This window comes from Cadophora gregata (genome assembly GCF_030347475.1).
Source record: "Cadophora gregata isolate MNR1 chromosome Unknown scaffold_18, whole genome shotgun sequence".
Taxonomy (NCBI): Eukaryota; Fungi; Ascomycota; class Leotiomycetes; order Helotiales; family Ploettnerulaceae; genus Cadophora; species Cadophora gregata.
This window is the reverse complement of record NW_026695941.1, coordinates 743,612-757,078: the sequence shown is the minus strand read 5'-3', so window position 1 is coordinate 757,078 and position 13,467 is coordinate 743,612. Positions and strand designations below refer to the sequence as shown.

At 39.4% G+C, this 13,467-nt stretch overlaps 3 protein-coding genes across 3 annotated transcripts; 2 read left to right on the top strand and 1 right to left on the bottom strand.

The window, feature by feature from the left end:
• Positions 1-7,144: 7,144 nt before the first annotated feature.
• Positions 7,145-8,284, top strand: PPS1_2 (tyrosine/serine/threonine protein phosphatase pps1; the record flags this gene model as incomplete). Its single annotated transcript, XM_058500136.1, has 3 exons — positions 7,145-7,621; positions 7,674-7,867; positions 7,916-8,284. The coding sequence occupies exons 1-3, from the start codon at positions 7,588-7,590 to the stop codon at positions 8,282-8,284; spliced, it is 597 nt and encodes a 198-aa protein (XP_058349971.1). The 5' UTR covers positions 7,145-7,587.
• Positions 8,285-8,977: 693 nt separating this feature from the next.
• GAR1_1 (H/ACA snoRNP pseudouridylase subunit) lies at positions 8,978-9,892 on the bottom strand (the record flags this gene model as incomplete). Its single annotated transcript, XM_058500135.1, has 5 exons — positions 8,978-9,394; positions 9,461-9,530; positions 9,617-9,647; positions 9,699-9,749; positions 9,799-9,892. 5 exons carry the CDS (start codon positions 9,890-9,892, stop codon positions 8,978-8,980), a joined length of 663 nt encoding a protein of 220 aa, XP_058349970.1.
• Positions 9,893-10,090: 198 nt separating this feature from the next.
• On the top strand, positions 10,091-12,626 carry THS1 (threonyl-tRNA synthetase; the record flags this gene model as incomplete). Its single annotated transcript, XM_058500134.1, has 4 exons — positions 10,091-10,208; positions 10,269-10,289; positions 10,386-12,380; positions 12,430-12,626. The coding sequence occupies 4 exons, from the start codon at positions 10,091-10,093 to the stop codon at positions 12,624-12,626; spliced, it is 2,331 nt and encodes a 776-aa protein (XP_058349969.1).
• Positions 12,627-13,467: the final 841 nt, after the last annotated feature.

Genomic DNA, 13,467 nt, shown 5'->3' with positions numbered 1-13,467 from the left:
AAGCGAAGGCGCAGGGAGTAGTAGAAAGGGAAAAGTAAGCCTCTACTACTTGATTACTTATACCGCTATTCACTAGTAATTCCTCTGAGTTCCTCTTAGTTAATAAACTACTACCTGACTTTAGGAACTCCTTCTAAGAAGACCTAGGTTTCGTTGATAGAAATTTTATAGTAACCTAGGGTAGTAAAGGTTAGACTTAGGTTCTTAGGTATTTTCTAACTATAAGTACCCCTTCTACTTAATTAAATATTATAGTTTACTATAATAGTTCTAATAGTTAAAGATAGCTTCTACTTCGTATTTAGCGTTTAGATTAATCAGTTGTATTTTAGTAATAGGAGTAAGTAGTACTTCTAGCGGTACTAGTTCAAGGAGAGATATATGAAATACTAAGTAGATATTTATTATTTTTAGTAGAGCTAGTTAATAATTAACTAGTCCCTTAACTTTAGTAATCCTAAATATGTAATAGTCCGGTATTTACTCGCTATAAATACAGAAGGCTGCAGTTGATCTTTAGTAATTAAGAGGTAGGTGTATCACGTAGATAGAAGATAGTTACTAAGTATTAGAATACTATTTGAAGTTAAGTACGAAGCTCTTATTTAATAGTAGACGTGCTAGTCTTATATAGAACTTTCGTTCGCCTTAGATTCCTTAGGATACTAGATCCTTAGATCCTTAGATCCGTTTTCCTATAAGGGGATCCAGGGATCTAGGGATCTATTACGTGACCTATCGTCTACCGTGATCTAAGTAACTATTACTACGAAGCGTAAGTGTATAGTAGTACTACTCGCTGTCTTATATTATTCCCTGGCTAGTACTACCCTATCGATAGTACCGCTCCCTTATTAGTACTAATACCCCTATAGTACTACTAATAGTTCTATTATTATATAGGTGCTAACTGAACTATAGCGCTAAAGGGTTTATAATACTATCCCCCTCTTAGCCTAGTGTAGTCCTTATGCTTAAGTATAACCTTAAGAAACGTCGATAGTTACTAATAACTATCTTCCTTATCTATTATATCTAGTGTTATAAAGAAATTAAGTGTCGCTTAGATAAAGAAAAAACAGAGTATCTAGCTCACGCTCTGTATTAAGCGTACTATATAACTTATAAAGCCTTATTCCTTCTACTATAGCCTTTCTTATACTTGCTTCTTAGATTTATTTATTTTAAAATAATACTTTAAGTATATTCACTTAAAGCGTTACGATTATAATACCTTAGGGTATATTAAGAGGTTTACTCTTAAACGACTTATATATTAGTTTAAGATAGGAAAAACTATGACTTTTACTTATCCTCTAACGCCTTCTTCTAAGCTTATTAAGGATAATCCTACTTCTTAGTTCCTTACTTTTAAACTTAACGCCTACTTAGTGTCCTTCTTTAAGGGCCCGGTCCCTGACCTTAGGTCCCTTTCTTTCTAGGTAAACCTAGATTTCTTTAATAGAATTCCTATAAAAGCCTAAGGTAGTAGAAGTTAGATTTAGGTTCTTAAGTGTTTTCTAATTATAAGTACCCTTTCTATTTAATTAAATATTTTAGTTTACTATAGAAATACTAATAGTTGAGAATAGCTTTTACTTTATATTCGGTATTTAGATTAATTAGTTATATTTTAGTGATAGGAGTAAGCGGTGCTCCTAGCGGTACTAGTTTAAGGAGAGATATATAGAATACTAGGTAGATATTTATTATTTTTAGTAGAGCTAGTTAATAATTAACTAGTCCCTTAACTTTAGTAATCTTAAATAGTCTTAGCTTTTTATAATCTAATTTATAACTTAGTTGTTTAGTTACGATATTCTTTCTAAGTAAGTAGACTTTATCCCTCTCCTTAAGCGTTAGTCTTATACTACGCTTTCTATTATAGTAGATCATAGATCTCTATGTGATAAAAAGAATATCAGCTAACAATTCTTTATAGAGCTATTTAAGCTTACTTATATATAGTATAGCTTCTTACGCGGTTCCCTGACTAGCTATTAGTAGGTTATATACTATAGGATTATACTTATAATTCGCGTAGAATAGTGATACTCTAATAGTCTCTTAATCCGCGCTATTATATATAAACTAAGTAAATGAGAGTAGTTGCACCTAGTTATCCTACTTATAGTTTATATAATACTAAAGATAAGTCTCTATTATCTAGTTGATTTGTTCTATCTGTATATTAGTCTAAGGATAGAATATAATTAATATTTTCTGCTTTATTCCTAAGAGTGTAATAAGAGTTTTCTAGAACTTTAAGGTGAAGAGCTTATCTCTATTTAAGATAATCTTATCTAGTATTCTATAGCTTACGAAGATTATTCTAAGGAATACCTGCGCTATTATAGGCGCGTCTTATATTCTAAGTACTAGTACTATATACGCGTACTTTATAAACTTATCTATTATTATATAGATTAAGTTATATATAATTCCTATAACTAGGTCTTTTGAGAGTAGTAGCTCGACTACGAAATCTAAAGCGATTAATTTCTATAGGTGAAGTAGTATTATTAGTGACTTTATAAGCCTATACGAAGTATAGTATAATACCTTATTCCAGATACATATATCGCACGACGCTACTATATCTTTAACTACCTTCTTTATTCCTAGGAAGTAGTATTCTCTAGATAGCTTAGATAGCGTCTTAGTTACCCCTTAGTATCTATAAGTAGGTAGCTTATACTAGTGCGTAATGAATTTAATCCTATCCCTAGTAGGTATATAAATTCGTCCTTAGTATAGGAGCGTACTACCTGTAGTAAAAGAGAATCCTTCGCCTAGCTACTTCTTCTGTTTAATTATAATCGGGTCGTTAGTATAGCCCTTCCAGATTTTCTTAGCGACCTAGCCTATTAAAGCTAGCTATTAGTAATTAACTATTAGTAAATCGCTATCCTTTCGTAGTATAATATAGGATTTGTAAGTTTTATTTGTAAGATATTCCGGTTTCCTACTTAAGGCGTTAACCCTAGTGTTTTCCGTTCCCTTGATATAAGAAATTCGAAGTTTTATAGTAGAGAGTATTTTATACTATTAAACTTAGCGTTAGTTTAATTCTTTAGTAGTTATAAAGTAAATAAGATTCTTATAGTCTATTAGGATCTGTACTTTATAAGCGGCGCCCTTAAAGTAGACCTTCTACTCGCGTACTATATTTATAATTACTAGTAACTCTTTATTATATATATCGTAATTAAGTTCTACTAGTAATAGTTTCCGTGAATAGTAAGTAACTAGTTACTATCTTCTGTCCTCGCCCAGCTAGCTAAGCACGGCTCTAATAGCGTAATCTGAAGAATCTATCTCTATATATATTTCTTTATCAGAGGTAAAGGAAGTAAGTACTAGTTCTGTGATAAAAGCTACTTTAAGTGCTTTAAACGCTTTTTATACGCTATTAGACTAATAGAATTCCTTGTCCTTATAGGTTAACTCTGTAAGTAGCTTAGCGATTTTCAAGTAGTCTTTAATAAATCGCCTATAGAAGTTAGTAAACTTAAGGAATAATTATACTTTCTTAATATTTATAAGCCCTATTTACTCGATAATTACTTTAATTTTTTTAGAATCTATAGCTAATCTTACGGTAATAACTATATAGCTTAGAAAGATAACCTTGTTCACGTGGAAATTACACTTCTCTAGTTTAAGTAATAGGTAAGCGTCCTCTAGCCTCTAGAGAATAGCTATAATATCCTTTATATATTACTCCTCTGATTTAGAGTAGACTAGTATATTATTTAAATAGTATATATACGTTACGTCTAAGTAAAGCTATAAAATATTATTAATTAGACGCTGAAATATAGCTAGTACGTTAGTTAAGCTAAAGGGTATAACTATATACTTATAGTAACTGAAATAAGTATAAAATACTATTTTTTCTTCTTTACTCTTAGCTATCCTAATAAGGTTATACGCTTCTTATAGGTTAAGCTAAGTGAAAATCTTAGCTCTAACGAGTCTGTCCTGTAGCTCCTTAGCTAATAGTAGTATATAACGATCCTTCTTTATAGTATTATTTAATTAATAGTAGTTGATATATATTTATTACCTTCTATCTTTCTTCTCTACGAATAAAATATTACTCCCTTATAGAGATTTGAACTCTCGGATAAATCTCTTCGCTAGGTTTTTATTAATATATTACTTGATTATTATTAAGTCTATCGCTGAATATTCCCTAAGTAGTTAGAATATCGGTTTAGTACTTAGTTCTAACTTAATCTGATAATCGTAGTCTTAGTGTTTTAGTAAGGCCTTAATACCTTATTCCTCCTTAAATAGTACTATAAACTTCTTATATACTAATAGTATATCTTTTATTAGTAGACTCTTATCTTAGTATCCGAGCTCTTCCTTAGAGGTAGTACTAACCTCTTAAATACTTACTACTTCTGTTCCTAGTAGATAATAGTAGTCTTAGTAATAACTAAACTTAAGTTTCCTTATCTATTAATTAATAACAGGATTATACTTTTCTATCTATAGTAACCTTAGGATAATATTATGCCTTCTAATCCTTATAACGTTGAACTAGATTATTTCAGAGTGCCTAGCGATACTTATATAGATTAGAGTAGTCTAGACCTCGATTAGTTTATTAGAGGTAGCTTTACTATCTGCTAGTACTAGATAGTATCCCTTATCTTTTACTTTAGTTAACAGGTAGTACTCAAGTATAATAGTAGGAGATATAAAGTTCCCTTATACCCTAGAGTCTACTATTACTTAAAGCTTAACTCCCCTGATTTTAACTTCTAATATAAGATACTTATCCCTAATAGTAGTAAGTTGCTATATATAGAAGTACTCTTAGTGTACGCTATAGTTAAGGATATTCTCCTATACCTTTCGATTACTATAGCTTAGGCTGACTTTATATATAAGCCCTATCCTAAGTTTAGTATATATTACTAGGTTATATATCTTGTAATAGTATTAACTATTATTATTAACATAGACTTATATCTTATTATATTAGTTTTCTACTATAACTTCCTATTCCTCGCTTACCTCTAGTAGCGTACTAGTATTAAGAATAGCGGTATTCTAGAGTAGTAAGTACTATATAAAGGTCGTTAGTCCTTCCTAGCTGCCGGCTATCCTTTATCTGATATACTTATAGTCCTAGTAAACTACTTCGTACTTTACCCCCTACGGTAGACCCCTTAAGCTAATAAGGCCTAGTTCTTAATAAGTAACCCCGGTAGCTATATTAGTCTAGTAGTAAGTGTTATAGCCGACCTAATATAAGCTTTCTTCCTTTTAGGTAACTTCCTAAATTTCACCTATTTTTAGTCTTAAGAGTTTAGGTTAAGGTAGCCCTAGTTCCGGAGTCTACTCTAGCTCTTAGGCTTCTTCCTCGCTATTACTCGGTATTAGCTTTATATTATTATCCGGCCTAGAGCTATTGTTGTCTTAATATATATAGTCCTTAGGAGGCGTACTAATAATATCCTCCTTAAGTGAACCTATGATACTTACGGAATCCTACTTACTATCGCCGGAGTCATTTAACTAAGTATAGATATGATTTTCCTTAAGCTTATCTGTAGTTATATATTAATATATCGCGGCGAGTTATTATATTAGTTCGTTATAAGAGCCTCGTCCTATTACATTAGCGTGCTTCTTACTTATCCAGGACTTCTTTTAATAATAAGAGCTAGCTATATAACTAGGGAAGCTATATTTAAAGTATAGCTTCTTCTTATATCACTTATCTATAACTTTCTTAGATAGCTCGCTATTATATAGCTTTCCTTAATAACTTAGCTTCCGGAATATTATATCAAGTTCTATTTCCTAAGGGTAGAATAGTTTCTTATTATTACTCCCTTTTCTTTAGTATATATATATTCTAAAGCGGTATTAGCTTTTTTTCTTAAGTGCCCTCTTGTAATTTCAGTTATTAATCTTAATAGCTATTTTAATAAGTTCTTATAAGTTAGTAAGCGCGTCTAATCTTACTATCTTATCTTTTACTCTATCTTTTAACCCTTTATAGTACTATACTTAAAGGGTGTTATTATTCTAGCTAGTCTGATTCGCGAATTACTAGAAGGCGGTAGTATACGTAGTTACTAACTTAACTTACTTTAAGTTCTAGATATTCTGTTTAGTAGTATAGTTCTAATTAATATTACTAAAGACGCGGTTAATCTTATACTTAAAACCTTCGAAGGTTATAAAGATCTTCTAAGATTCCTTAGTTATTACTATAGAGACTCTCTTATCCTTAGTTTAGTTCTAAATATAATCTAAGAGGAAGGTCTTAATCTAGTTAAAAGTAGATCCCCGGAGAAAGAATAAAGCTTAAAGGACTTTATTAGTCTCTATAGCGAACTAGTGACTATTAAAGCTTATATAGAGCTTAACCTACGTGAGGTATACTCTAAGCTTAGATCGGTCTCTATTATAGAGATCCGGGGCAGCGATCTTAGGTATATTCTTTAAGTCGAAGACCTTAGTAAGAGCTAAGTAGTTGTTTAATAATCCTTTAATAGAGGATATATTATCTTCGTGAGTTAGTACCTCTAACAAGAAGGTACTTAAAGTGTAATAGTCTAGTATTTACTTACTATAAATATAAAAGGCTACAGTTGATCTCTGATAATTAAGAGGTAAGTATATTATATAGATAGGAAGATAGTTACTAAGTATTAGAATACTATTTGAAGTTAAGTATAAAGCTCCTATCTAATAGTAGATATACTAGTCTTATATAGAACCTTTATCTTCTGAGGATCCCTATAGATCCTACGATCTAAGGCTCTAGGAACCTTGGATCCTATAGTTCTAAAAACTCTATACTATTACGTGACATATAGTCCTGTGATTCTGTTCTTAGTTCTTAGCTTCTCTGTGCAGTAAGGCTACCGAGCCTTAGGGCTAAGACACACGTGATACTCCTTCTAAGTGCGTTCGTAACAACTTTAAGCTCTTAAGCCGCCTGAAAATTCGTTACTTTACTTACTTACCTACGTCACCTTATTATTAATTATGTATCTAATTAATTGTAGTAATTATAGTAGGAAATAGTAAATACATAGCACCTGATTAAAGTGAAGATTAAGACAGAATAAATAAAAAAATTGTTCGGAAACATTAAAGTAGACGTTCCGCACAAGTGATTCATTTGGCTTCCCGTACCTGTGCGGCCACACCCAGCGCCGCCACGCCCAGGCTGAGGCTGAGGCGCAGGTCATGCATGACGTCTGTGTTCGGAAGGACCACCTGCAGCAAAAATCAAGGTGTTGGCGCACCACTAGCTATTTACTTCATCTTCCGCGTCAACCTCACGGCACACCCCTCCTCTCAAACACCACAACAGCGTGCAACACTGGACTACTTGCCCAAGAACTATTCATTACATATTCAACGAACCCGCTAATATGTCGAAAAGAACAAGCAGTAGCGTCTCGAATGGCGTCGTGAAGGATTCAACTGCTGGTGAGCCCAATCCTCAATCCGTGCCTTGAAACTCCCTAACTAATCATTCCTATAGCTGTTGACAAGCAGAAGAAACTCTTGTCAGAAGAGACGGGTCATTTTTCCTTGATCAGAGCAATGCATCTGGCTGATTTGATTACGGAGCTGAATGGTACAGATTCTTCGACCGCTATCACGAGTCCAAAATGCTGATGAGCGACCAGGCTTCTGTGGAGTCATGTCCATCTTTTCTTCTTTGCGATATTGCCTCGGTTCTCCTGCTTCACATGGCAACCTTTGGCTAGCAATGTTCCTCATGCCGCTCGGTTTGTTCTTCGACTTCATGGACGGCAAGGTTGCGAGGTGGAGAAAGAAGAGCAGTCTGATGGGGCAAGAGCTTGATTCTCTGGCAGATCTGGTATGAGGACATCCCTGACAACATGACCAGTGTCTAATAACTCCCCAGATCTCCTTCGGTGTTGCCCCCGCCGTCTCAGCATTTGCCGTTGGACTTCGAACCCCCGCCGACCACTTCCTCCTCACCTTCTTCGTCCTCTGTGGCTTAACCAGACTTGCCCGCTTCAACATCACAGTTGGAAACGTTCCCAAGGATGCCACAGGAAAGAGCCAATATTTCGAAGGAACACCCATTCCCACATCACTCTCCATAACCTTTTTAATGTCTTATTGGATCAGTAAGGGTTGGATCCTGGAGAACTTGCCCCTTGGTACCTGGGCTACTGGTACCATATTTGAATTTCACCCGGTCGTTGGTTTGTTCTTGTTGAGTGGTATCTGTATGACTAGCAAGACTATTCACATCCCTAAGCCATAGTTAGAGATTGTAGATTGGACTTGGGTGGGTCTGTTGAGTTTGGTCGGACAAAAGGGCATGGCTGTTCAGATTGAATGGGCATGAAAGGCGATGAGACATGTTATGTTCTGCTGTGATACCTCTCAGACAATGCTTTTAAGAAGCATGAATAAAAGCACTTGTATAAACTTCTCAACACAGTCTTGTCTGGAACTCAGGCTATTCATGACTTGGTTATATTGGCCAATTGCAAATGCTCTGGTCGGATGGGGTTTCCTCACGGCTATGCATTGCTTGCGTTGTTTTCATTTGTACAGGTGATTTTATCTTTTTGGCCATCAGACTTGCTAGTTTGCTCACGCCTTCAATCCTCCTAGCATCTTGTCAAGCAAGGTGAACACTTTGCTCAGTGCCACAAGTGCCACAATGCCTATAAGACGGAGCCCGTCAATAAGGAGATGCAGAGTCATTTCTGAAGCGTATGATCCAAGCAATTTTCTCCTAACCTCGTGACAACGGAAAGCGAAGCTACCTACTCACTCAATCATTCTGGGAGGTATGTTAAATAATAGATTCTCTTCAGAATAGACAGAAACGTCCAAAGAACGAGACTGATTGATTTTGTTACTCCCTAAACAACCTTTGCATGTACACCCTCTCATGAACCGGTAACGCCGAGTTATCCACAGACACAAGCAAGAAAGACCAAGCATGTTAACCACGTCCACGAGAAAAGCCCCGACTGGCACCACCCCGACCTCTGGGTGTGAAACCTCCCGAACTTCCTCTGGAAAAACCTCCTGAGCCTCCACGACCACCTCGTCCACCAGCGCTGAAACCACCACGGCCTCTTGGAGCGCCCCTTGCTCCTCCACGGCCGCCTCGCATTGGTCCACCTCGGCCTCCTCTAGCTCCTCCTGCTCGCTTAGGCTTTGCTGTTCCTGGTGGTGGTTTGGGTTTAGGGAGGAATTTTTCTAATGGGAGAAGCTTGTCGCCGCCGATGAAGAATTTGTCGCCGGACTTGAACGATGATGCTTGTATTCCTTCTGACACTTTGACGCTAAAGTAGACATGGTTGATTGGTCCTAGAATTTCTTCCACTCTCCCGATTTGAGTCGTTGTGGCTGTTAGCTATGCGCAGAGAAGGTTGAGTGAAGAGGAGATTTTGAAAATCTCCCGAGGATCCCATGTGCTCACCTTGTTCTGCAAATAGATTGGCGCATTGAAATATGGGATTTTCGTGTTCGTAGACTCGCAAACCATCTCACTGCGTGAATTCTCGAGTCAGTATATGGCAGTATAGGTAGTTGGATTTTTGTTCATTAAGGAGAAATGGGATTGAAAGACTCTTACCCCTCACATGCGTGTTGGAAGGCGCCAATTTCTGATCTCATGTCAGCGGTTGCACCCGATCTATGTATCAAATAGTCCTTACCTTGAACCGTGTCTGGGGGCCCATTGTCTCTTTGCCCAAATCCACCGCGGCCTGTCGAAATCAGTCTCTGCTTTAGGAACGGGGATCTAGAATTGCGCACCTCCACGACCACCAAATCCACCGCCTCCTCTACCTCCACCGCCTCCAAAATTTGCGCCTGTTCCGCGACCGCGTGGTGCTCCTCTGAATGACATTGTTGCTTGTTGGTGATTGCTGTAAATTTTCCAGAACTTTTTGGGAAGTGGAATTTTCGAAGCTCCAGTTGCCGTCGCTAAGGCCTGATATGGGTTAGCGCTTTTCTGATCGCGACCTTCGACTCACACGAGGACTCACCGATATTCAAAAGTCGCAACTTCAACTTGGGAGTTTTAACAACAACTCCGGATCCCAAAATGGATAAAGCGCAAGAAGCCGTCCAGGCTGTCGCCGACGGCGTCAAAAAGGTAGCCATTGGTGAAAAGAAGCAAAAAGTCAAGAAGGACAAAGGAGGGGATGGCGGGGCAGATGCTGGTAAGACATGATGTCCCCAAAATCTGTATATCTTCAGGAAGAATAACGTGTGAGTTATAGGACTACTCGAGATGAAGCCACGTAGGTACTTGACGGGGAGCTCTAGTCTAATATCGCAAGAATTTTTTATGACTTTGTCAAGAATCAATATTGAGCTTTACTGACACCAGCAACAAGAACCTCAATTCCTCGAAGACCGACTGAGGCTCTTTAGCGAATTGAAAGCCAAGTTCGACGCGAAAATTGCTGCCAAACCCCGGGAACAAATCACGATTACTCTCGCAGATGGAAGCCAGAAGACTGGTACGTCTTGGGAGACCACACCTGCCGATATTGCCAAGGGCATCTCGAACAGCTTGCTCAAACGCACAGTTGTAGCCAAACTTAATGGAGATGATGAGCAGCTATGGGATCTGGAGAGACCGCTGGAGGAGAGCTGTAAGCTGGAGTTACTTTCTTTCGAGGACGAGCTGGGCAAGAAAGTCTTCTGGCATTCAAGCGCACACATACTGGGTGAAGCCTCTGAGAGACGCTTCGGCTGCAGCCTGTGCATCGGCCCGCCAATTGAGAGTGGTTTTTATTACGAAATGTCCCTTCCCGATGGAGCACCTGTCCAGCAGTCTGATTGGAAGCCGTTGGAGACCTTGGTGAGCCAGATCGTCAAGGAGAAGCAGCCATTCGAGCGGTTGGTTCTTTCGAAGGAAGACCTGCTGGAGATGTTCTCGTACAACAAGTACAAGCAACATATTATCAAGGACAAGATCGCAGATGGAGAGTTCACCACAGTCTATCGAAATGGTCCTCTCATCGATCTGTGCCGAGGTCCCCACGTACCAAATACTGGGAGGATCGAGACGTTCGCGATCATGAAGAACTCGGCGTCATACTTCTTAGGAAACAAAGACAATGATTCTCTTCAACGTATCTATGGGATTTCTTTTCCAGACAAGAAGCAAATGGCGGATCACAAGAAATTCTTGGAGGAAGCTGCAAAGCGAGATCACCGAAAGATTGGCAAGGACCAAGAACTCTTCTTCTTTCACGAACTGTCTCCTGGATCAGCAATGTGGCTACCTCACGGAACCCGAATTTACAATACCCTGCAGTCATTCCTCAGGGAGGAGTACTGGACTCGTGGCTACAACGAAGTCATCTCTCCTAACATGTACAACTCGGAGGTGTGGAAGACTTCAGGCCACTGGGACTACTACAAGGACGACATGTTCACGTTCGATTCTGAGAAAGACACATTCGCCTTGAAACCTATGAACTGTCCTGGCCATTGTCTGATGTTTGATCATCGCGAAAGAAGCCACCGAGAGTTGCCATGGAGAGTTGCTGATTTTGGTGTTCTTCATCGTAATGAGGCTTCTGGTGCACTGTCGGGATTGACAAGGGTTCGGAGATTCCAGCAAGACGATGCGCATATTTTCTGCCGCGAGGATCAAATCGAGGAGGAAATTCTGCAGTTGTTCGACTTCTTGAACAGGGTGTATGGTCTCTTTGGCTTCACTTTCAAGATGAAGCTCTCGACCAGACCAGAAAAATTCATGGGTAAGCGAGAGATATGGGACATGGCCGAAGCCAAGCTCCGATCCGCATTGGAAGAATTTACTAAGGGAGCGTGGGAGCTCAACGAAGGCGATGGTGCTTTCTATGGACCCAAGATCGACATCACCATCTCCGATTGCTTGAAACGTGACTGGCAATGTGCCACTATTCAACTCGATTTCCAGCTTCCTCTGAATTTCGGTCTAGAGTACATGACATCCGAGATGGTCACGAAGCCTAAGGACGAAGGAGAAGCAGTTAAGCCAAAGCTGGAGGAGACAAAGAAGCCTGCAGTCATTGGACCAGATGGGAAGAAAGAGCGAGTTTACAAGCCACTCACTCCAGGATGCGCTCGACCTGTCATGATTCATAGAGCCATCGCCGGCAGTATCGAGCGCTTCACTGCTATATTGACCGAGCACTTTGGTGGCAAGTGGCCATTCTGGTTGAGCCCCCGACAAATTCTGGTGATTCCCGTTGGTGTTGGTTACTTCGACTATGCAAAGGAAGTCCAGGGTATCTTTAAAGCCGAGAATATGTTCATCGACGTGGACCTCAGCGGCAACACATTGCAGAAGAAGATTCGTACTGGTCAACTTGCCCAGTACAACTTCATTTTCGGTAAGTGCTCATAGTCGTCAGATGGGCTTCACAGCTAACGGGCGTGTAGTTGTTGGTGATCAGGAGATGACTGGAAGAGAAGTCAATGTTCGGAATCGTGATGATACGTCTACTCAAGACCGAGGCAAGCCAGTCCCCTTGAAGGAGGCTATCGCAAAACTCAAGGCGCTACGGGACGAGCGGAGATCGGACAACCCCTTCCCTGGGGATGCCAAGGCAGCTGCTCAGAAGGATGTCAAGGCATGAGACGTTACAAAGGGCATTTAGTTTTGGCCGAAATAGTGCGATGAAGCTTCTGCTTTCCTAATAACTCAGATGTCTTATCCAGATAGGAAATCTTGACGCATAAAAGGGCAACGGGGCTTTAATGTGATGATAGGGACGATTATGAGATGAACCGAACTTCAGAAGAGCCACTCCCGACTGTCAAAGCGTCTGGTGATAAATCTTGAATCTCTTTGAAGTTTCGTGCGCTTTGTAAAATTAGGGCTCTATGAAGAGATTGAATCCGGGAGATCGGCAAGGGTGGGCTGACGTAGGAAGATGCATGATGAGGCCCAATTCGCGCCTGATCTGCTGGACTGTGGGGTAAAAGGGTTCATGCTAGAGCGCATTCGACGTGTTCGCTTGGGTGCTCAGCTGTATTGGGCAGAGATGGGAGAGGGGGAGAGGTAGGAGTGGCATAATGGTGAGTGGCTCAAGTGGTTTGTTGCCAATGGCGAATTGCGAAGTGCAGCGCCAGCGCCAGCGTCAGCATCAGCCTCCTAGGAGGGAGGCGACTGACGAAGATACGGGGTGTTGGGATTTTGTACTGGCTATGGTCCATGGTGAGAACAGCAGATCATCTCTGATCTGTGAACCTTGGCTGGTGATTTGAACCGAGATGCTGTGCGGTGCTGTGCTGTGCTGAGAGGATGTTCGGTTCGGAGCGAAGCAGCGAGTTTACTGGCAGACTGGTACTGTTCGGAGATACGAGTTAGTAACTTTACAATACTACGTAACTATAGCTGCTACCACCTTAACTCAGGTACGGTAATGTAAGTTAAGTGAGAAGTGCCGAATAATATGACCTGAATCCGAATCTGAA